Consider the following 21,880-nt stretch of genomic DNA (forward strand, 5'->3'; position numbering starts at 1 on the left):
GCTTAGCTCATTTTAATATGAGTAATAACAATTAAGTTAGCTAAGTGAATGGGAAAGTGTGTCCAAACTTTTGCCTGGTAATGTATATAAGTGTGATTCATTGTCGCACTTTTATAACATTAAGTTATTTAAATATTGGCTGAGAAAGACTGCTGACAACTGCAGAAGAAACGCATTACAGAGAAATATACTGCTATAATGAGCCCTTGAAATAAAACATGAGTATGTGAGTACATTACAAAGTGCACTCTGATTGTTAAACCTGAACTTTGACCTAGCTCTATTTGCTGACTGCTGTAATTTAACAACCTATGGAAAGCATTCACTTCAGTGTCTCTGCGTTATTCTTCTTCTCTTTAAATCCGGCACAGGAAGAGGCTCAATGCCTGACCTAAAAGCGAGTCGCTTTGTCTGATTACACTACAGATATGTGTGAAGAACAGCACTTACAACAGGCCACATTTCTGACTTCTAGGTTTCTGCATCCTGTTCATGGTTTAATGGAGTCTATCTCAGCTAAAGTTGTCATATGATTCTTCTGATCAGGTCACTTGTCGGGAGAAGTCCCCCAAATTTCCCCGAGCGATTAATCTTAAGGAAGTTGTTGACGACATGCAGACCCTGTACATAAATAGTGCCGCAGACACGTTTGAGTTTAAGGCCTCTGCTTCAGGCGACAGTGGAACTGTGGAGGGAATCATTCGTTATCATCCCTTCCTCTTCGACAAGGAGACTTACCCTCAAGAACCTGATGCTGTGGAAGGTATTAAAACTCTAAAACACTGGAGATACTGGATGGTATATGAAAGCTTTGAATTCAAATTGTGTATTGTTTTTTTTTTTTATCTGTTCATTAGCCCCCCCTGACGATGATGATGACGGCAATGATGATAATGAGTCTGGAGTCGGGCATCAGGCAAGAGGGAAACGGTCGATATTCGACTGTTTCTGGAATGGACGGCTCATACCTTACGACACAGGCATTGAGTAAATACTTCAACTGTTTTGTTAACTCATATTTACCTTTAAAAGTAGTAAATGACTGAAATCTATGATAGTAAAGGTTCATATGTGTGTATACACTTTATGAGAAATTAAGGAACAGCTTGACATTGTGGGAAATACATTTGCTTTATTTTGAGAGGAAGATGAGAAAACTGATTCAACTCTAGAATCTATTCTAGGTGTTAAAGTGATAATCTGGAAGATTTTCATTTATAAATGTTAAGTCTCTATCGCCAAATGAGGTAACACAATGGTGATTGAGCCTATGGCCCACTGATGAAAGCCTCTGCATTTGCAGTATTACAGACTGGGTGTCTGTGGCGACTTTTGTGGAAAAAATCTCAAGCGGTGCCCAGTTAGTGACGTGTTTTCCATCACCCAGCAGTGGTTGGTCTGCCAGAGAGGGTAGGCGGAGCTAAGCGGCTGCTTTTCCGGTTTCCGCAAGTGTTGCGAGTAAACAGTAATCTGCTATGGCTGAACAAACAAAGAAAAGATCGATGACTACAGATACAACTTCAAAAATAAGTGGAAATACAAAGAAAAAGAAACTAATTGGATGCTCAGATGAAGGAAAACAGTCTAAAAAGGAAAGCGACCGTCAGCGAGGAAAATCAGTTACAACCGGAGCCAACTGTAGACGTCACACATGCAACACTGTCTGGATATCTGGGAAGTGTGCTCCCGTAATTACCGTTTATCACCATATGTTCCGCCAAAGAGAACGAAACGGAGAAACTCGAGATTAAGACTTTAACTTTAAAAGATAGTAAATGACTGAAAGCCTTTAAGGTGTGGGGTGGGGGTGTTTACGAAAACAAGATAAGAACAAATGAAAACCAGGACTTCATTTGTAATGTCACTCCTCTTCACACGACATCCTCCTGGCTCCATATACAAAGATATACAAAGATACAGTACAGCACAGGTCAAACTCTTGGAAAGGAAGCAAAATGTATTTCTCAAAATGGTAATCCATTCTTTTCACTTCATTTACTCCACATGTAGACACTTGTTGGACTTCTAACAGCTGCACTGTCGGTTTGTCACAGGTTTGATTGGTGTACTCGGCCCAGAAAGAAAGCAAAGTTGCCAGCCGAGTGTTACAGTCGGTTCTCAGGGGTGCTTTTCACTGACGACAGATTCAAGGTCACCACGAACAAGCTTTCCTTTGTGGACCTGGAGCCGATTCTGAAAAACAAGGACACTATCTTCACACGCGTTGTCAATGGACAGGTGGGCGTATGAACACTTTTAGTTCCTCTCACACTCTTTGATGAAACAATTAGCAGCCCCAAATTCAAGAGTTTTCTTACTTCTGTTGCTGTTGTATTATTAGACGTGTCCACAGGAAAAGAACAGTTCTGCAGTTACCCCCCTCCCTGATCAGGGTGCCTTACTGTAGTCCACAAGACAGGAAATGTTCAGTAACTGTTGGTTGCACACTTTAGAGTCCATGGGTAAGCCTGTCAGTGATGGTCTTTGTTTTGAATTTACCCAGAAAGCAAGAGTGTAACAGGAGGACATGTTCAGTCAAAGAGAACTGGTCTGCAGCTACATCCTTCCCCGATCAAGGTGCTGAAACAAGTGCAGAGAGAAAGTTTAGCACCACATCTTATAGATCGATTGATGCAGTATGCAACAGCTCTTATAACAGCAATGGATCTAATAACTTAATTATCCATTTTAGTGCAGAAAGAGAAATAACCCCAAACCTTGAGGCTCTATCATTTTGCTTGATTCAAGAAGTGGACGTAGCCATCGTGACGTCATACAAAGTGAAGCGCCTAGTTCGGCATTTTGGCTATATCGTCGTCAGACTATAGCCGATGGGATCTGCAATTGCATACAATCGAACTTCCATGTAACCAGTGGAGTCGCCCCCTGCTGCCCGTTACAAAGAAGGCAGTTTTAAGGCTCTTTCCGATTGGCTTCACTTTTGAAACCAGAGGCTACGTCCACTTCAACTGTGAACATGACATCATTACAATACTTGATAATAAATAGAAATAGAAAACAATGTACTGAAAAATTACTCTTACAAGTTTAACACGCCAGCATACGAACACCTGTTTTGGAGTCTTTGTTTCCTAGTGGGCATAAATCTCAATCTTCATGCAGCTTTATTTCATTTGATTTAATGAAGAACTAGTGCTCTCCCAAGTGTTGCTGAACCTTTTTTAATTTCCATGTCCACAGAAACACAGAGGTAACATTCAGAAGGAGTTTACGCAGTGGCTACAAAACTGTCACGACAAGCATGACAAGCAAATCAAGTTTATCGGCTATAAGAAGACCATAACACGACATGAATTGCCCAAGAAAATGCAGCATCCCTGGGACACGTTCTCCTCCATCCAATGGGACAGAAAAGTCTACAAAGCAGGCCAGCTTGTGAGTGTCTGTTACTTTTCTTTCTAAGTGCAAATGTGGATTATTCTGTGTTCTTTATTTAAGCCGTTATACTTCTTCATACAGGTGAAGACTCAGAAAACGGGGAACAATCTGTACGGTACCGTGGTGCAGTTTTTGCTGTACGGAAATACCGAAAAAACAAAAGGAAGTGTGTTCGCCACAGGAGGAGAGGTTGAACTGGCTCTGGTATGAAGAGAATTTGGTATTCTGTATTTGACAAGTGATAAGAGTTTTAACTTGCATGCAAATACTTTTTCTCTCTTAATCTGGCTCTCTTCATTTTAAGAAATGTACTGATCAACAGAGGCCAAAAAATCATCCTAGGGCAAAAAGATTTTAGTACATTTTTGGCTCTACACATGGGTCTGTATGTGACTGACTGACTGACTGAGTGAGAGACGGTACTTTCAGAGCCAAATAAAGTAAAAATAAACAAATAAAATGGCCCGGGAAACACTTCAAAATAAAAGCATTGTGTACAAACGAGAGGAGTCAGAATTCCAGATCGGGCTTTTACTTTGAAAAATCATACCGGAAGTGTTGACCCACTTTACTCTCCATGTATGTGACTTTTACTACAGGAAGATATGTTAATATTGCTGTCAGAGCTCAATAGGAGTCAACACAATTCATTTTCACCGTGTATTTTGAACAAAAACCGCGCGCGGCTCGCGGTAAAAATAGGCGAGCCTCCTATTCTCTACATCTTCGGCGCGTGAGTCGCGCGTGTCACAACAGCTTTGCGAACACTCATCTGTTTTCATGCATTTCAAATGAAAATGAACACGTCCCGCAGCCGCCGTAGACACGTCACGCTTCTAATGTTGCCCATAAAAGCGCACATTGACCTGATGCGGTCAGTCACTTACTTTGTTTTAACTTCTTGTTGAAAAATGTTTTGGACTTATTACCCAGAAATATTATACTTAAGCATTGCATCAATTAACTGCTCAGTCTATAGAAGTAAACGATGTAGTTTATCCCGTGTGTCCATGGAGAAATACATCTGTATGCTGCAAGTGCTTTGTTGCGTATGTACATATTTGTATATAAACCATGTGTGTTGCTGCCGCCAGTTCATACTACATTAGTGTGCATTTTTACGGGTCTTTTTTCAGTTTGTTTTGCATGAGATTCACGTTAATAATCCACTTTAAGGAACCCAAAGCACTTCATGACAAGAACAAGATCATCCCCATTTCCAAGATAGACAAGACCGCCTCTGATGAAGCCATCCGGAACCAGGTTCATAATGACTCAGCCAAGTAAGTTACCACACAGAGGAAACTAACCCTTATGTGTAAATGTGAGTCAGAGGTTAGAAATGTGCTCTCAGTTTGACGTTTTATTTCCCAGCACCTGATTTCTGTCTGGTCTTGTCTGGATGTTTTATGTAATGCCTGACGAGACTTCATTAACTTCAAGAAATTGTATGTTTATGTTCCAGGCTTCCAGATAAACTCACAGTGAACTGGCCTGAGGGTATACCATGGCCACAGAACGCTGTCCGTCCTGCCGGGACTCCATTGGGTAAAATCCTGCAGCGTTTGCACACCCATCGTCAAAATGTCCTTGTTGGGGAGCCCAAACATTACACTGTTTTATTTTTCACTTTAACATCATTCTAGGACCACTTAAAATCGAAATTCTGAACATGAACGGGGAATCGGTGTCCAGGTTGCCATCAGTGGACCGAGGACCCGGGAAACCACTGATAGTTCAGCTCAAAATAGTCCTGCATGGTAAGAAAAATACAACCCATTGATGAAAACCTTTGAAAAGGGAAAATCCATAGATTGTATAAAAAGATGGACGACATGACAGCGCCCTAAAAGTGAAGCCAAACCCTCTCTATCGCCCCCTGCTGACTGGCTGCAGTATAGGTCATAAAGCCCGCCTCCTCCATGTTAACAGATGGGACATGAGTCAAACTATAAAATCAAAATACACATCAAATACATTTTTCTCAAACATGGTTTCATAGTTAGTTCTTATCATGCTGATTTACGTCCAACTAAAATAGTTATTTGATGCTGTAAAAAGGATGATTGACAGCTCTGTTAACAAATACGGCTCCGACATCTGTTCTGGATCATTGGTTAAATTAGATGGTTTGATTTGTTTAAGTGTTATTTTCAGATTATTTCAATATAGCAAATTACATGTTAAAAATAACCCTTTAATAGCTTTGGGAATTTAGCTTTTTTCCAGAGCTGCATCCAGTTATTAATATTTATATACTGTATTTAGTAAATATATAGATATTCAGTTGATGATATTTTATTCTGGATGTATTATTAACAGTCTTAAACCCAGATATATTTCATTATCTGGGATAGACCCACAAAAAAAGGCAAATTTTCACTTTAATATTTTAAACTAGGGAATTTCTGCCTGAAAATAAAAAAAAATTTCAGCTCTACTCTGTTTCAGCACGACGATCTGATCCTTCCTCTTCGGCTTTCATGTACTGAAACTGTAACAGTGGTTGTTGTAGTAACTCTTTTTGCCTTTCATACTTAGGTCCCAAAGGAGTTCAAGAGGTCGTCTCTTTCACTGCCCACCATGCAGCAAAGTGGGGTTTCTGGTTCAAAAAAATAGGTACTTTTATTTTTATACGTCAACTTTTTCATTTTTTTGTCACGTTCAGGATGACGTGATTTCCGTCTGCTGGAAAATCATCTCATCAAAAACCTTTTTTTACAAACACCTCATCTTTTTCAGCGACACTGACTCAGCTGGGGAAGTATACACTGTCTCTGAACACTGCGTTAAACGAAAGCGACGCTACGGTCATTGGAGGCAAGGAGCTGCCGAGCTTCAAACTCAATTTCAGCATCAAAGGTCAGAAAAACCATAAAACAACGTTATTTATTGTACGTGATTCATTATCTCTGCTCATGAACTCGCTGCTTTTGTCCTTCACAGCGGGAAGTGCTCACAGATTCGTTATGAGTGAGGTGAACGCCCATCTTCGCGTGGGAGTGCAGTTCAACATTCCTCTGCAGATTAAAGATGTTTATGACCACTCAGCTGTGATTCCTCCTGATCTCAAGCCTGTGATCAAATGCAGGTGTGTCAACTCACCTTACTTGTTACACCATATAATGTTGTTATACATAAGCAGACATATATCTTTTGCCTGGTACTACATGAAAAACTTAATCATGAACATCACCATGTCTTCAATTTGCCTGATGTGAGAGTTAGCTCTGGCTCCATTAACATTACTATCATTATCATTTAGTGGGCTGGAGCTGAGTTTCGAGAAAGTGGACACCAGTGGGGCCAGTGGGACGTTTACTATCCGAGGTGTCAAAGCAAGAGGAAAGGTTCTGAACAACCAACAGTCAATGGTTAGTCCTCTCAGAAGACATTAGATCGCCTATTTACTCGAGAGGTTTTGCAGTAAAATCACTGACTGTGCAGCGTCTGTAATGTAGGTGTAAACTTCTCTGCCTGATACCAAAGAGACAACAACAGTATTCCCTCTTTTATTTCCATCCTTTTCCTTATGTTGCAGACACACGACCTGGAAGTGACCCTGCCTGGCCTGAAAGAAGACACACAGAGAGTCAGGATCATTCTTCTTCCTGGTATGATTCCTTCATATTATGAAAGCCTTTGCATTCACAGTATTACAGACTCGGTGTCTGTGGTGACATTCGTGGAAAAAATCCCAAGCGGCGCCCAGTTAGTGACGCGTTTTCCATCACCCAGCAGTGGTTGGTCTGCCAGAGAGGGTAGGCGGAGCTAAGCGGCTGCTTTTCCGCTCTCTGCAAGTGTTGCGAGTAAACAGTAATCTACTATGGCTGAACAAACAAAGAAAAGATGGATGACTACAGATACAACTTCAAAAATAAGTGAAAATCCAAAGAAAAAGAAACAAACTCGACGCTCAGATGAAGGCAAGCAGTCTGAAAAGGAAAGCGACCGTCAGCGAGGAAAATCAAGAGTTACAACCGTGACAACGGGAACCAACAGTAGGCGTCTGGTTAAATCAGGAAGTGAACTCCTGCAATTGCCGTTTATCGTCATTAGAACGAAATTGAAATCTTCCCGATCACATCTTTGAGGATGTTTTAAATGAAGTAAAGTAATTTGCTACATTTGTACGTCCATCTTGCTGAGTAAAATAGTTATCTATGGATATTGCAAGTTAGAAAGAAAAGCTGACTTGGACCAGACGCCAATCAAACATCGCATCAAAAACAGGCCAATCAGATCAAAGTGTAACGCACTGCGACAAAACTGCGATGCCGGTTGATTTCGAAGCGGAGAAAGAGAACTGGGCTGCAACTACTCGGGCCCAACACACAGCGCAAGTGAACCATGAATGGGACAGAAGAGAGTCCGGAGGAAACACCAGCTTTGACCAGAAACAGCCGTTAGATAGCTCTCTTCAAAGCCACCCGACTCCATTCAAAGCTCCTGTGAGGAGTTGCCTTTGTTTACATTTTCCAGGGCAAAAATTTAAGTGAGTGATACATACGACTGTTTGAGAAAGCATGAGGAGATTTTTGTTAAAAACTATCACTTGAGCATGTTCAGGACAAAATCAGTAAAGAGATTAGAGGTACGGATTTGTCCACAGGGGCGCCAAAATCAACACAAACCAAAAGTTCCTCACAGGAGCTTTAACGAAACCTCGCAGACGAACACGGGACTTGCTGGCCCGTCGCTGCCTCGTTACACGTCATAACACACGTTAGTTCAGAACCAATCTAACCCTTTTAAAACACCACATAACAACACAAACAAACTAACTGATCGAGGCAGCGGTAGACGATCAGCAGCTCCCGTGTTCTGCGAGGTAAAATCGCTGTTTTTGTCAGTGGAGTCTGGTGGCTCAGAAGAGAGCTTTATGACTGCTGTTTCTGGTTAAACAAAGGATCTAACTCTTTGACAAAAGGTCCAGCTCTCGTCAATTTGTCACCAAAACATGTAAACACAGAGCCCAGGTTTGAAAATAGCAGTTTCATTTTATTTCTATTCGTAGGTTGCATGTGTAAGGTAACCATGGCAACATTTGTTTATCATAAAAATGGGAAAGTACATTTTTTTAAGTGTGGCTTTTTACTTGTGGGGCGGCTGTGGCTCAGTGGCAGAGTTGGTCGCCTTTCAATCGGAAGGTCGGAGGTTTGATCCCCAGCTCCCTCAGGCTACATGTCGAAGTGTCCTTCGTGTGTGCAAAACACTGAACCCCAAATTGCTCCCGGTGGCATAGCCAATGGGTATGAATGTGATACCTGATTGACAGTTGGGCACTTTACGTAGCAGCCTCTGCCATCAGTGTGTGAATGGGTGAATGTGATATGTAGTGTGAAAGCAGCTTTTAGTGGTCGCAAACACTAGTAAAGCGTAAAAAAGTACAGTCCATTTACTATTTACTTTTACTTGTGTACATTTTCAGTCGAGTGACAGTACTTCTACTTGAAAAGAATATTTCAGTACTCCTTACAGCTGTCCAGGCTGTACTGTACTGTACTGCTGTCAGTCGCTAAAGTACCACTATTAGTCAAATGCCAAACATTTGATGCTTTCAGGTCTCATTTGTCCGAGTCATCGTTTTTTCCCAGTTTGATATTGTTGTAAATATAATAAATGAGTTTTCTGGCTGTTGTTCGGACAAGCCTGCCATTTTAAATATCTAGCCATTAGCCATCTCAAATATTTTCTCTTTTATGTTATAAAAGAAAGATTAATCAGTATAGGAAAAAACCCCATAGGCATCAGTTGATATACTTGGTTTAAGAAATTTAAATTTGAACTGCTCAGTTATCTGTTTGTAGTTGACGTGGAAAGAGCGCCTGTAAACATCCAAATGGAGCCGATAGAACTCTGAAACGACGCCCCACGCTCCGCCTACGAGCTACTCGAATGCTCTGCATGTTTGCAAGCGCATATCTGTGTGAGCGACTGATGCACACCTTCACTCCACCCTGAGAGTGTCCACAGCCATTGAATTTTTAGTTAGTTATTATAGTGACAGTTACATAAGGTGCTTTTTGTGTCGACATTAGCACAAAGAGACACGTCAGCCATTGTGTAGAGGCTGCATTTGTCATCTAGCTATAGTTGAAGTTTGAATCTGTTGGCGTCTAACTTTGAAATAAGGCTTATACCACCAACTTGTTAACGTCTTTCTATAGGTAACAAACACATCCTAAAAATAGTTTCTTGACTCCATGATATGTTTTTCAGGTAGTCCACATTCCCTCCATGTGAAACCAGAAGTAAACCCAGTAGAGAACGGAAACCCTGCCGGGTTCAAAGTTGAAGTTCACGATGAGGCGGGAAACGTCACGTCTAACCCAAAGCAGACTGTTCGCTGTGAGGTAAGGGTGTGCTGTTTCTGTGACCTCTGACTAAGAGCAGACACGCTGACAATGTGGAGCATGATTTTACAGCTGCATTGTGATTAATGTAATTAACAACAAAAGGATGCCTGTCCTGAGAGAGATGTTTGTGCGCTTGCATTCCCGTGTGAGCAATTAAAACTAAAAACATCTTAGTGATGATCTTACAAGAAGGACGAGAAAACAAGAGAACAGGTCTTTAAACTGAAAAGAAACAAAACGTTACTGGAGCCGCTTTGTTCTTCTTTGTTTTGGGAACATATATTTTGGTTTTGTTTGTTTAAAACTATTTTAAAATTATAGCAAAATCTCAAGACAGCTTTGAATCAAGTCCTTTTATTTCCTCTTTGAGTAAAATTATGTTTTATAGGAACTATCTGAAACTTCAAAAATGATACCTTGCCTAGCTTTCTTGGTTTACTCTAACAGACTTCTTTTTTAAAGATTATTTTTTTAATGCAGTTTCTGCCTTTATTGCATGTTGGAAAACTGTAGTGACAGGAACTGTGGGGAAGAGAGAGGGGATGAAATTCGGCAAAGGGTCAAGGGAGGGAATGATACCAAGGGCTGCTGTGGTATAGACTTCTATGTGCTGGAAAAATCAACAGGAAATGATGCTTAAAGGGCCAGTTGGCCGATTTTCAACCTCAGTCTTATGATGCTATTATGGGGAGCTAATGCCATAATGGTAGAAAAAAAATGCTCTGTGTCTTTGGAGGATGCTATCCTCTTCTCCAATGGGCCCTGGAAAACCTCCGCCAGACTACGTTAAACGCGTCATCTGGCGGAGTCCAGGGAGCTCGCTAAACTACACTTCCTCAATCTAGGACGCCCGCCTCCGATGTCATGTCTCGTTCAAAAACTTCAGGTTTGAAATGTAGACTGTAGAGCTGAAGACGATCCATCGGTATATTCTCGTCGTATTTCGGATTCTGGACCGCTCTGAGCCGTTGCCTGCAGCGATCAAAGTCCTTAACTGGAAACGGTAGTATTTCACTCCAGCGTCTCTCACCGGGCTGTTCCTTTCAGAGGGAGGGGCGCAGTGCACGCTGGGTGCTGTAGGAATGTAGAATGGGCGAAACCACGAGCTGTTTGTACAAATTTCTCCACAGCTATGGCGCCAATTTCAAATATTATTTATTCTATTGATTACAGAGAACACCAGCTTGTCTGTTTTAGCTCCCTTTCAGAGCGTCAGGTCAATGTCAGCCAATCCCCAATGGGGACTGCAGTTCAAACCAAAGACTCCCCCTTTTCTCTTGATTTGATTGCATAATCTGGATGAACATAAATAGCTGGTTCATTTTTGTTGAGACTGATCCTCACTTTTTTTTTTTGTGTGTGTGAATTTCAGGTTGCCGGGCACCCTTCGACAGTGACTGACATCAGCAGCTCAGGAGCTGGTCTGCTTATGACTAAGCCCATTAACCTGAAAATCATCGAGGGAGAACCACAGATGCTCAAAGCTAAATTTGTGATGCCTGTAAGTAAGAAAAACAATTTAACCAAAACTTTCTGCTTATAGACGATTATCTGATTGTAATTTAGATCATGGTGTCTCCATCCTGTCTTTGATTTCCCTCCAGGGCAGGAGCAACGTTGCGGCGGTGGTGAGTGAAGTGCAGGTGGTGCCCAGCACAAGAGTCGCGACGATGGAGCTCTACAGCTCGGATGATGAGAATCTGGTGCTGAGGAACAACGAAAAGATAGAGTGGCTGGCTGGAGGTTTGCTGGAGAACCTGTTCTATAAGCTGTATGATGAGGCCGGCAGGGAGGTACCTCTCTCTGATGAAATAGCCTCCAGGATAAAGGTGTGTCTGGTTAATATGAGGAATTGTCTGAGCCTGTTGTGTTTACTGTTTGCTAATCAAATGTTCCAGCTATTATTTTCATATGAAAGGATTCCAGTGGTTTGGGCTTGTGATAATGAATTTATTTACCATCGTTGCTGCAATAAATCCAACATTTATGAGTCACCGTTTTTCAACTCCTCCTCCACAGTTAGTGAGGTTTCATGATTCACTCTGACTGTGTTTAAGGTTAACTGGACAGCAGATGTTAATCTGCGAGATTTGGCCCAGGGGAAGCTGCCCGTCGTGCAGGTGCCCAGTAAGGTGTCTGAAAAGCCCTTCTACCAGGTGTCATACCAGACCCAGAATGTGTTCTTCTCCTTTCACATCGTGTAAGCCACATTCCCCACTCATAGTTTTAAGTAATTGTGCAATTTAATTTGCTTTTTCACTGTCATTTAAAAGGAAAAAAAGATTCTGGTTCTGTCAACTCTGAAGCTCGCTGATAAACATGTTGTATTTCCTTTGTTTAAAATGTACAAAGCCTGAAACTAACATAGTTTTGGCTCAGACAAAGTGAGGCTAACGGTTTCCCGCCATTTCCAGGCTTTATGCTAAGCTAAGCATACTGCGTCCTGGCTTTAGCTTCTTATGGTGTTCATTTTATCATCGAACTCCCGCCGTGAAAGCAAAAAGGTGTATTTCAAATAATGTCAAACTGTCGCTTAAATACAGGGGTCTCAAACTTAATCAGAAAGGGGTGCGAAATTAAAAACTGCGTCTAAGAAGAGGGCCGAACAGGGTCAACATTATTTGGACAACAGACATAAAGAAACCAGGTTTTTATCAGAGGCATTATGACAAATTAGTCATACAGAAGTATGAACATTACTGCTCCAAAGACATCTTATAGAATTCAGAACAAACCAAGGGTATCAAAGTTTTAACACATGCATCAAAAACAGCCAGAAAACTTTATTTTTTCTCAAGAAAATCTGAAGTATTCTGTTTCTTTATTCACAACACCATCAGGACAATTTCAAATGTGATCAATCTGGTGAAAACGTGCAAATATTTCTATGCTTGGCATCTTTTCTTGGCTGCAGGTTCATTCATGTTTGGGGTTAGGCCCTGAGCTGTGGACACTCTCAGGGTGGAGTGAAGGTGTGCATCAGTCGCTCACACAGATATGCGCTTGCAAACATGCAGAGCATTCGAGTAGCTCGTAGGCGGAGCGTGGGGCATCGTTTCAGAGTTCTATCGGCTCCATTTGGATGTTTACAGGCGCTCTTTCCACGTCAACTACAAACAGATAACTGAGCAGTTCAAATTTAAATTTCGGAGCTCCAAAGTTGGCAAATCACCGCGTGAACTCTGCGCAGTTGGGAACACAGCTGTGGAGAGCTGGTGTGTCATTGTTTAGGAACATGAAAAGTGACCCAAAGTTTCCTTGCTGCGTCTGAGGCGCAGCTTGGCTTGTTAAGCTCTCGCTGCATCATACATGTCTGTGATCACACGGCCCCGTCGCTGAAGCTCGAGGTTTAGCTCCTTTGCGTCGCTCAGAAATGCCAACTCACACAGCCTGTGCTCGCAGGTATCTAGTCTTTCATCTCAAAGTCTACATCCTTACTTGTATTTTTTCTTTTAGGCCACGCCCCGATGAACCGAAGCGGCTCAGAGTGACTCTGCCCCAGCACACAGTGAAGCTGGGTGAAACCCTGCCTGGAGACATCAGTGAGTTTAAACCAAATCCCGCAAACAACTTACTTTGAGCACTTTGTTGCACACTGCATTACACTCTACCTTTTCCCTCATGCAGCCTTGGAGCTTGTGGACCAGTACGATAATTTAACAAAGACGCTAACCTCCACCTGTGTGAACCACATGACTGTCGAAGCTGAGGGTCTGGACAAATCAGCCATCACCTTTGAATGGCAGGTGAGAGAAGAGACACAAAGTTCAATTGAGTTGACTTACACCCCCTGTGAAGAGGTTTCAGCTGGTTATGTAAATACTTGTGTCTCTTTATGACCTACAAAAGCAAATAAGACCACGAGCGAGAAGTTTGACTCTTTCTATCTATTTATTTGTAATGCTGGGTCGGTGTCAGACCAGCAGTTTAACAGCACGCTCCTGAAACCGCCTGTTTTTTTCAGTTTCCCCTGCAGAGATTCAGCGTGAGTGACACGTTTGACTCTTAAACGGAAGCAGGATGAGATGTTTGATCAGAAAACACTCCTTACACATGGACAGGATCAGCGAAAAATATACTGCTTTGTCCACAGGGGTCTCCAACATCTCTATCATGACACCTCCACAGCTAATAAAAGCTACAGGATGCATGCAACGTAATAATGATATAAACCTCGATTAACACCTGTAGAGGAAAAAAATGCCCTTATCTAAAAAGTAACTTGCACATGATTTATTACCAGGAAACTTTCTATACCTTATTGAAACATGAAATCAGGAAAATGGAACAACGTTGGGGCGTGTTTGTGTGAAAAATGGTTAAACTGTTAATTGAGTCTTATATAATACTGTATAGTGATATAAAGGAGTGCTGTGAGGGCCTGTCCAGTAAGACACTTAGTGTTGCGATGTCGCTGAACCAGTTTGACCATGTAGGCATCAGCTGTGTTAATTACAGTTATTTCCCTTTGCTTCTTCAATTAGTATTTTCTTTCTAGAAAACATCAGACAGTTTGGTAACCTAACCGAACATTAAGCCACTGCTACTACACACTTGCATGGCATAAAACTGCCCCCTGGTGTCAAAATAAGTGCATTACAACGCAAATAAACAAAAGTCAAATAAACAGATAAATGGCTCTTACAAGTACGTTACACACACGGGTCTGCATGTGACTGACTGAGTGAGTGAGTGACGGTACTTTCACAGCCATAGAGAGAGAGGGTCGCGACATCGCAATGGCGGATCATGGAGCATATCTGACCTCCACTGGCGCGACTCTCTGTCCATACAGCTCTGGATACTTTGTTCGGAGAGGCTGCTCCCACGCTGCTATGTCCGCACCAGCCTTCAAACACGTTGTCATCGGCCTCATAAGGACAGTCCTCGTAACACACGTCTTGTTAAAACTCTGGCTACATCTCGCAGCTCATATATCTCCACTAAAGTCAAACATTGAGGGCACGACTCTCTTAGATTGTGTTACAAATACTTTTACTCTGAATACTTCCATAAATGTGTAAATGAACTGATGAATTGATGCTCCATCTGTGTGCTGACTTCAGGAGAGCAGCAGGTGTGCTCTGGTTAACGGGGTGCAGTTCCAGTCTGGGAGTCCTGGCGCCCGAGAGATTTGCTTCACCTACAGGAGCTTTGTGGAGTCCGTCACGGTTACAGTGGCGCCTGGTGTCCCTGCACAGCTTAAGCTAGTCAGTGGGCCTGAGCAGGTAAGAGAGAATACTTACTGAGGGGTCCATGGAGGCGACAGGATTCAAGCAATATCAAACTCTGTGCTTTGAGTTCTGATTGTCACCTCCTGTCCCTTATTTCATGTTTCCACTGGCAAAATAACAAATGCCAAATCACATCTTTTTTTCTATGAATAAGCCTTTGCAGGTGTTGAACGGCCACGGCATCACCACACCATTCATTGTCCAACTGTTTGACCAATGGGGCAACCCTTCCCAAGACCAGAGGGTCGTGGTACAACTTAAGACTTCACCCCAAACACTCAAGGTCTGACTCCTCGCATTCACAGTTTGTTCTGTTGTCATTTTGATTTCACAGACTGGTCTAAAGAAATGTAATGAGGTCTTCCTGTTGTTTTAGATGGTGACAGCTGTTACCTCACAGCCTTCGGATGCAGAAGGGAAAGCCTGTTTCACTGTCAACAGTGTGAGCGGACCGAAGTGAGTGTCACTTTATAATACAACAACGACAAGTAGCATTTCTAAAAGCTATAACGCGATAGTAAAAGGATTTTATCCTCAGGTAAGCACAGTTCTAACACATGCCTCACCTGTTGCTTGTTGGGTTGCTGTTCCACTAGGGGGTACTATCAGCTGGTTTTTGAATGTCCCTTCAACGAGAAGCCCATCCAGGGTCCGTCAGTGAATCTCACCGTCAACCCAGATCCCAAGAAACCCGTGAGCCTGCCGGTGCAGTACGACAGGTCTGCCAAGTTTCCTGCTGGAGGGAGATTCCCAGGTGTGAATGCTCATTTTATCTCTATTTTCTATTTTTGTGGAGTTTAGTTTCACTGTAAGCAACTAGTGCTGTCAGGCGATTAAAAAAAATGTTAATTACAGGCTTTGTAATTAATTAATCGCACATATCAATCCTTTTGACCCCCAACATTTCTCGTGCACACTTATTCCGGATTTTATGGTAGTTAACGCTTATTAAAAAAATAAAAAGAGAGTAGAATTCAAGGGAGGAAGCAAGATATAACCATGTAGAAACAGGGTAATCCAGACCGAGTGAGTCTACATGTGATGTATACATGTAGAAAAAGATTGATCGTTATCAAGTAACATGATCAGCATTAAAACAGCGTCAAAGGCAGAGTAGCCTTCTCAAAGTCAAAGTTATTTAGTTACTTTCCCATCCTGCTAATTTTTATAATCAACACATTTTCCCTCGGTTACCTTACACCAGAGATAGACCGATATGTTTTTTTCAGGGCCGATACCGATACCGATTATTAGTAGTCAAGGAGGCCAATAACCGATATTTGGAGCCGATATTCATTTGCAGTAAAAGTTAAAATATTGGCGTCAAAATTTTGAATAATACAAACTCCAACACTTAACTTTGTTTAAATGCCTTTAAGCATATGTTTATTAAACAAACGAACAAAAAGCGCAGGGAGTTCCCAGGGTCAGCAGCATCTCTTATAAAGTTAACTGAAAATTTAAATAAATAACTTCCTGAAGTTTTATTAAGTAAATGTGCGTGAGCCGTGTGTGAGCACTCTGCACTCTTATCGGCCGTCGGATAAAAAAAAAAAAAGAAAAAAAAAAAAGGCCGATGCCGATATGTGTCAAAATGCCGAATATCGGTGCCGATAACCGGTCGATCCCTACCTTACACATGCATCCTGTGCAATGAACTGAAAAGGAGCAGAGGGAATGGTTGTACAGTTGGAACAATGTAAAGGTTTAAGATAACTGTTAATGCCATAGATGGCTTCATAAAGCAGGGTTGTGACAGCTTGTTGCGTAATCTGTAGCCGTCAGCTCACAGTTATTATTACAATGAAACTGTACACAAGTAAAAGTAAAAAGCTACTTGGTTACTTTCCCATTTTTATAATAAACAAATGTTGCCATGGTTACCTTACACATGCAACCTACGAATAGAAATAAAATGAAACTGTTATTTTCAAACCTGGGCTCTGTGTTCACATGTTCTGGTGACAAATTGACGAGAGCTGGACCTTTTGTCAAAGAGTTAGATCCTTTGTTTAACCAGAAGCAGCAGTCATAAAGCTCTCTTCAGAGCGACCAGACTCCACTGACAAAAACAGTGATTTTACCTCGCAGAACACGGGAGCTGCTGATCGTCTACCGCTGCCTCGATCGGTTAGTTTGTTTGTGTTGTTGTGTGGTGTTTTAAAGGGTTAGATCGGTTCTGAACTAACTTGTGATATGACGTGTAACGAGGCAGCGGCAGACCAGCAAGTCCCGTGTTCGTCTGCGAGGTAAAACGGCTGTTTTTGTTAATGGAGTCTGGTGGGTTGGAAGAGAACAATCTAACAGCTGTTTCTGGTTTGATCTCATTTCTGATTGTTTCTGTTTTTGATGCGATGTTTGATTGGCGTCTGGTCCAAGTCAGTTTTTTCTTTGTAGCTTGCAACATCCTTAAATAAATATTTTACTCAGATGGACGTCCAAATGTAGAAAATTACTTTACTTCATTTAAAATGACTGGCTTTGAAAAATACTCAAAAAAAGTACATGCACACGAAAAAGCGACTCAGTTACAGTGATGTAATTCTTTACTTCTACCTCTGGTGTTTGTTCAGTGTTCATGGTGACTGTGGTGTCCGAAGAAGGAAACCCGATGACAACTTTTAACCCTGCTGCTGTGTCCATGCTGCTGTGGAAGGGAGAGCTATCAGGAATGACGCCTCCACCAACAGTAACATACAACTTTCTTTATAATTTTATTCGCTTTTTTTAACTGATATCTTGTTTTTTGTTTATTATTCTTCTTTGTCTTTTTCTGCCTGTGTAGGCCACTGAGCTGAGGTGCAGTAAGCCCATGGAGAATGAAAGGAGGGGCTGTTTTCACTTCAGGTAAAATGATTTTACACCTTGTGTGTTGCTCTTCTGTGTGTGTCGATGCAGGAGGTTTAAAGGAACAGTTTACATTTTGGGAAATAATCCTCTTTGCTTTCTTATTAAGAGTTTGATTACAAGATTGATTCTGTCCAGTGGCAACAAAATCCAGGAAGTTACTGCTCCCACGCAAGAAAAGTTCTGATTGGCTTATTTTATTCCTCATTAAATAAAGTAGATATATCGTGTTGATATTTATAGGTCCTGATTGGCAGGATTGGTTGACATTGAACAGACCCAAGCTAGCTGCGTCTCTTTGTTTTAGTCTTTGTGCTAAGCTAAGCTAAACTTATCAGTTGCTCGCTGCAGCCTCAGATTTACTGCACAGGTATGAGAGGTGTTCTTTTTGTAAGTGTATTTATCACAATGTCAGACTGTTCCTTTAAAGGGACAGTTTGCAGATTTTCAACCTCAGTCTTATCATGTTATTATGGGGAGCTAACCATGCTAATTATGGTAGGAAAAAAATGCAATTTAGGCTCTGTGCCTTTGGAGGACGCTATCCGCTTCTCCAATGGGCCCTGGAAAACCTCCACCATGTCAAACGCGTCATCTGGAGGAGGCCAGGGAGCTCGCTAAACTACACTTCCTCAATCTAGGACGCCCGCCTCCGATGTCATGTCTCGTTCACAATCGTCAGGTTTGAAATGTAGACTGCAGACGTGAAGATTTTAGGACGATCCGCCGGTATATTCTCGTTGGATTCGGTACCGCTCTGACCCGTTGCCTGCAGCGATCAATGTCCTTGTCTGGAAAACAGCCATTCCTTTCAGAGGGAGGGGCGCAATGCATGCTGGGTGTTGTAGGAATGTAGAATGGGCGAAACCACAAGCTGTTTGTGCAACTTTCTCCACAGCTATGGCGCCAATTTCAAATATTATTGCTTCTATCGATTACTGAGAACACCAGCTTTGACTGCTCCTTTAAGAAATGTGAATATTGTCTTTGTTTTCTTTCACTGCAGAGACAAAGAGATCCCAGAACAGGTTGGGAAGTACACCATCCAGTTTTCTCTACACACAGACACAACAAAAGACCTGTTCAGCCATCAGGTTGGTTCACAGAGCTTCAGCAAGTTCTCTCTAGAAACCCAACTTTTTAAGCACACAGCATATGAGATGGTCTCCATGTTGTTTACAGGGAAGTGTTTGTTGAATGAGATGTTGTAGGTCAGAACCCTGACTCACCTCAGCACTGCTTTTCCTAGATTACCATAAACGTGGAGGCCAATCAGCCGGTCAAACTGGGACCCGTCTCTCAGCCACCGACCCCGGTTGTTTCCTACAGTAGAGACATTTCCAAACGAACCTTGGTGGAGAACATGACTTTGATGATAATGGTGAGCATGTATCCTCAGAATGCATCAATGTTTACTGATTGCAAAGAGAAGAAACAATACTAAAGGTGTTTACTTGCAGGATTCATATGGAAACCCAGCAGGGCTGGGCCTGAATGGGAAAGTGGTTGCTTCTATAAAGATCGCCGGTGACGTAAGCAACAGAACCCTCCCTCTGTTTGACGGCAACACCAACAGCTGCAATGTTAGCTTGGTAAAGGGAAAAGCCAACGTCCCTGTAAGTGATCGTTTGTCACACAGCACGCTGCGGCCTTTGATGTGTGATGTCACATTAATGAGGATTGAACATTTATTCCTGCACAGAGGCTGACGATCATGGAGAACAGCCCCGGTGAGAACGGCGGGGCTTACATCCTCCTCTTCAAACCCGAAGTGCCGATGGTTCGCCTGGCTCCTTTTGAGCTCCCCTTTCGTTTTTACAATGGTATGATATAAAAACATGATTCTTTCTCTTTCTAACAGTCAGCACAGTCTCTAGGAGAAGCCGGCCGGAGTTCCTACACAGAAGCTAAGCAAAGCACCGATGCAGACGGGGTCAGAAATACCTCATACTTTAGTCCTACATATAAACAAACATTTCAGTTAAAGTGTACGCTACACTTTAGTTTTTGTCACCGCTTCCCTTTGCCGTCAGACAGCCCTTTAACTCGGCTCCATCGCGAACGTCATCTCCATAATATTGTATTTTCTTTTGTTTGCTTGATTCCATGCACTGCATGTGTATGTATGCAGGGCCGCTGTGCGGAGTGAGACATAGTGCCGAGGTAAAGGGCTGTCTGACGTAAATGTGAAGCGGAAACAAAAACCTAAAATGCAGCGTTCACTTGCACTAAAATGTTTGTTTATATGTAGGACTCTTTTAAGTGGCTAAAGTGCGTGGTTGCGGCGCTTAGCTTAGCTTCCATGTAGGAACTTCAGCCGGCTTCTCCTAACAGGGGCCGTGCTGACTGTTATCGACTGAACGTAGTGCACTTACTATTTATAAGTAGCTCAAACAACCCCACTTCAAAAAATCTAAACTATCCCTTTAAGGCAAAATGAAGCTGCTCTTTTCCACAAAGAACAAAACGATAGCTAGCAGCAAATTGTTTTAGAAAGTGGGTTAAATTGAAAATGGCGAGGGAAACTAAATCATTATGTAAGTGCTCAAAGAGTTACCTCCCACGCCCTTACACCTGTCACTTTTCACAATTAGAGAACAGCTTTTATGTGCTCTGTTTTCTTGCTTGTAAAGTAGTTCCACTGAGGACGGTTCACCGCAGGGTTAATTTCCAAAGCTCGGGCAGAATTCTCCTTGCCATATCAAAGCATTACTCTCTGGAAAAGTGTGTGTTTTATATTTAAAGTGCTCGATATTAAAGGTTCTTCCTTTTAATGTTTCATTAGTGGAGAACCAACAGAACATGTCTGAGCTGTCCAGGACGAAAGATAAGCTGACCGCTGCTGTGGCTGCACAAAAAGAGCTCTTTAATACATATGAAGCGGTCCTTCCTTTGCTGAGCGGTAAGTTTTTACTTCTTTATTTTCATTATCTTCAATTACGCTAATCTTACGCCTATGCCTTGTTACTGTGCTTCCAGGTAGACTCCAGGATGCCATTAAAAAAGAGGCCGACCAGAGAGAAAAGCTGAATGAGAGAAACATGATAATAGCGCCAAATGTTTCTGTAAGATGTTAACTCGAACAACACTTTGTTTCTGAATGTGTAGGAATTATGATCTTACTTCCTGTCAGAGGTTGGTATTTGCACTTTTTTTTTTGTTCATTCTTTGTAGGTGCCAAATCTTGAGAGACTTGAAGCCGAGAAGACTGCTGAAGCTGAGGGGATCAGGAACACGCCAAGACGAGTCTGCTCCATCCGGGATTCCTTCAGGGGGCAGCAGGATGTTTTGGGAATGGTAAAGTCATTGAAAAGAAGAGCTTAAATGCCTTAAAAAAACAGTGTTGTGAGTTTGGGGGAAAAAAACGAGTCGCTCTGCAAGTTTTACCCTTTACCTTTCGCGTGCAGGTTGGCCGCCTGGCCTTCGTGCAGGACGATGCTGCTGCGAGGGTTATCTCTTGGCATATCAGGGGTGACATGGATTGTGTCATCACCAAAACAACAGCAGCAGCACAGAGGATCTATCACGACACCCATGGCAGGCAGCAGGTCATGGGCCTCGACAGTGTGTTTGTGCAGCAGGGGAACAGGTACGCCGTCTTTTGTGCCACTTTTGTGGATTCCTGCGCTTTAAATCCTTCAGGCACCAACGTTCACCTCAGTAGTGCTGTCGGTGTCTGGGTAGCTTTCCTGATGAGATTACTTTGTGTCCTTGATTATAGCCTTTTTAATCTCCCAGCCCTCTCCTACGCCAACAACTGTAATTTAAAGATCTGCCGGCACTTCCTTCTTTCACAGACTGTTAGACAAATGAGCGAAGCCCTGCTTTCATACGCCCGTTTGTCGGGCAAATAAGAGCCACGAACGGCTCCAAAAATCTACATCCTCATTCAATGTTTGAAGATTCTGAAGTAATGCTATAAAACTTTGTACACACAGTTGTTGTTGTTGTCTAAAGTACATGTTGACTAAAACTTTTTAGCATTTATGTTTGATTATAATACAAAATGTAGCTGTGAAATGCCACCACATTACTATATGG

At 42.2% G+C, this 21,880-nt stretch overlaps 1 protein-coding gene across 1 annotated transcript in view; it reads left to right on the forward strand.

Moving 5' to 3' along the window:
- The window catches only part of smchd1 (structural maintenance of chromosomes flexible hinge domain containing 1), a 33,297-nt gene that overhangs the window by 8,464 nt on the left and 2,953 nt on the right, over positions 1 to 21,880 (forward strand). Inside the window, exons 10-41 of the mRNA XM_069667410.1 lie at positions 547 to 763; positions 858 to 987; positions 2,055 to 2,238; positions 3,202 to 3,396; positions 3,481 to 3,603; positions 4,576 to 4,682; positions 4,865 to 4,947; positions 5,046 to 5,159; positions 5,941 to 6,018; positions 6,142 to 6,490; positions 6,665 to 6,773; positions 6,941 to 7,013; positions 9,622 to 9,755; positions 11,131 to 11,259; positions 11,363 to 11,587; positions 11,816 to 11,958; positions 13,215 to 13,300; positions 13,386 to 13,504; positions 14,825 to 14,986; positions 15,147 to 15,275; positions 15,369 to 15,448; positions 15,589 to 15,746; positions 17,566 to 17,681; positions 17,778 to 17,839; positions 18,846 to 18,933; positions 19,089 to 19,220; positions 19,300 to 19,455; positions 19,542 to 19,662; positions 20,625 to 20,741; positions 20,819 to 20,904; positions 21,014 to 21,136; positions 21,247 to 21,428. Of these exons, the coding sequence (XP_069523511.1) occupies positions 547 to 763; positions 858 to 987; positions 2,055 to 2,238; positions 3,202 to 3,396; positions 3,481 to 3,603; positions 4,576 to 4,682; positions 4,865 to 4,947; positions 5,046 to 5,159; positions 5,941 to 6,018; positions 6,142 to 6,490; positions 6,665 to 6,773; positions 6,941 to 7,013; positions 9,622 to 9,755; positions 11,131 to 11,259; positions 11,363 to 11,587; positions 11,816 to 11,958; positions 13,215 to 13,300; positions 13,386 to 13,504; positions 14,825 to 14,986; positions 15,147 to 15,275; positions 15,369 to 15,448; positions 15,589 to 15,746; positions 17,566 to 17,681; positions 17,778 to 17,839; positions 18,846 to 18,933; positions 19,089 to 19,220; positions 19,300 to 19,455; positions 19,542 to 19,662; positions 20,625 to 20,741; positions 20,819 to 20,904; positions 21,014 to 21,136; positions 21,247 to 21,428 (4,310 nt within the window). The remainder of the gene's footprint in view (positions 1 to 546; positions 764 to 857; positions 988 to 2,054; positions 2,239 to 3,201; positions 3,397 to 3,480; positions 3,604 to 4,575; positions 4,683 to 4,864; positions 4,948 to 5,045; positions 5,160 to 5,940; positions 6,019 to 6,141; positions 6,491 to 6,664; positions 6,774 to 6,940; positions 7,014 to 9,621; positions 9,756 to 11,130; positions 11,260 to 11,362; positions 11,588 to 11,815; positions 11,959 to 13,214; positions 13,301 to 13,385; positions 13,505 to 14,824; positions 14,987 to 15,146; positions 15,276 to 15,368; positions 15,449 to 15,588; positions 15,747 to 17,565; positions 17,682 to 17,777; positions 17,840 to 18,845; positions 18,934 to 19,088; positions 19,221 to 19,299; positions 19,456 to 19,541; positions 19,663 to 20,624; positions 20,742 to 20,818; positions 20,905 to 21,013; positions 21,137 to 21,246; positions 21,429 to 21,880) is intronic.

Source organism: Semicossyphus pulcher, unplaced genomic scaffold, assembly GCF_022749685.1.
Source record: "Semicossyphus pulcher isolate SPU_LCO1_2020_fin unplaced genomic scaffold, fSemPul1.0.p SCAF_18, whole genome shotgun sequence".
NCBI classification, from domain to species: domain Eukaryota; kingdom Metazoa; phylum Chordata; class Actinopteri; order Labriformes; family Labridae; genus Semicossyphus; species Semicossyphus pulcher.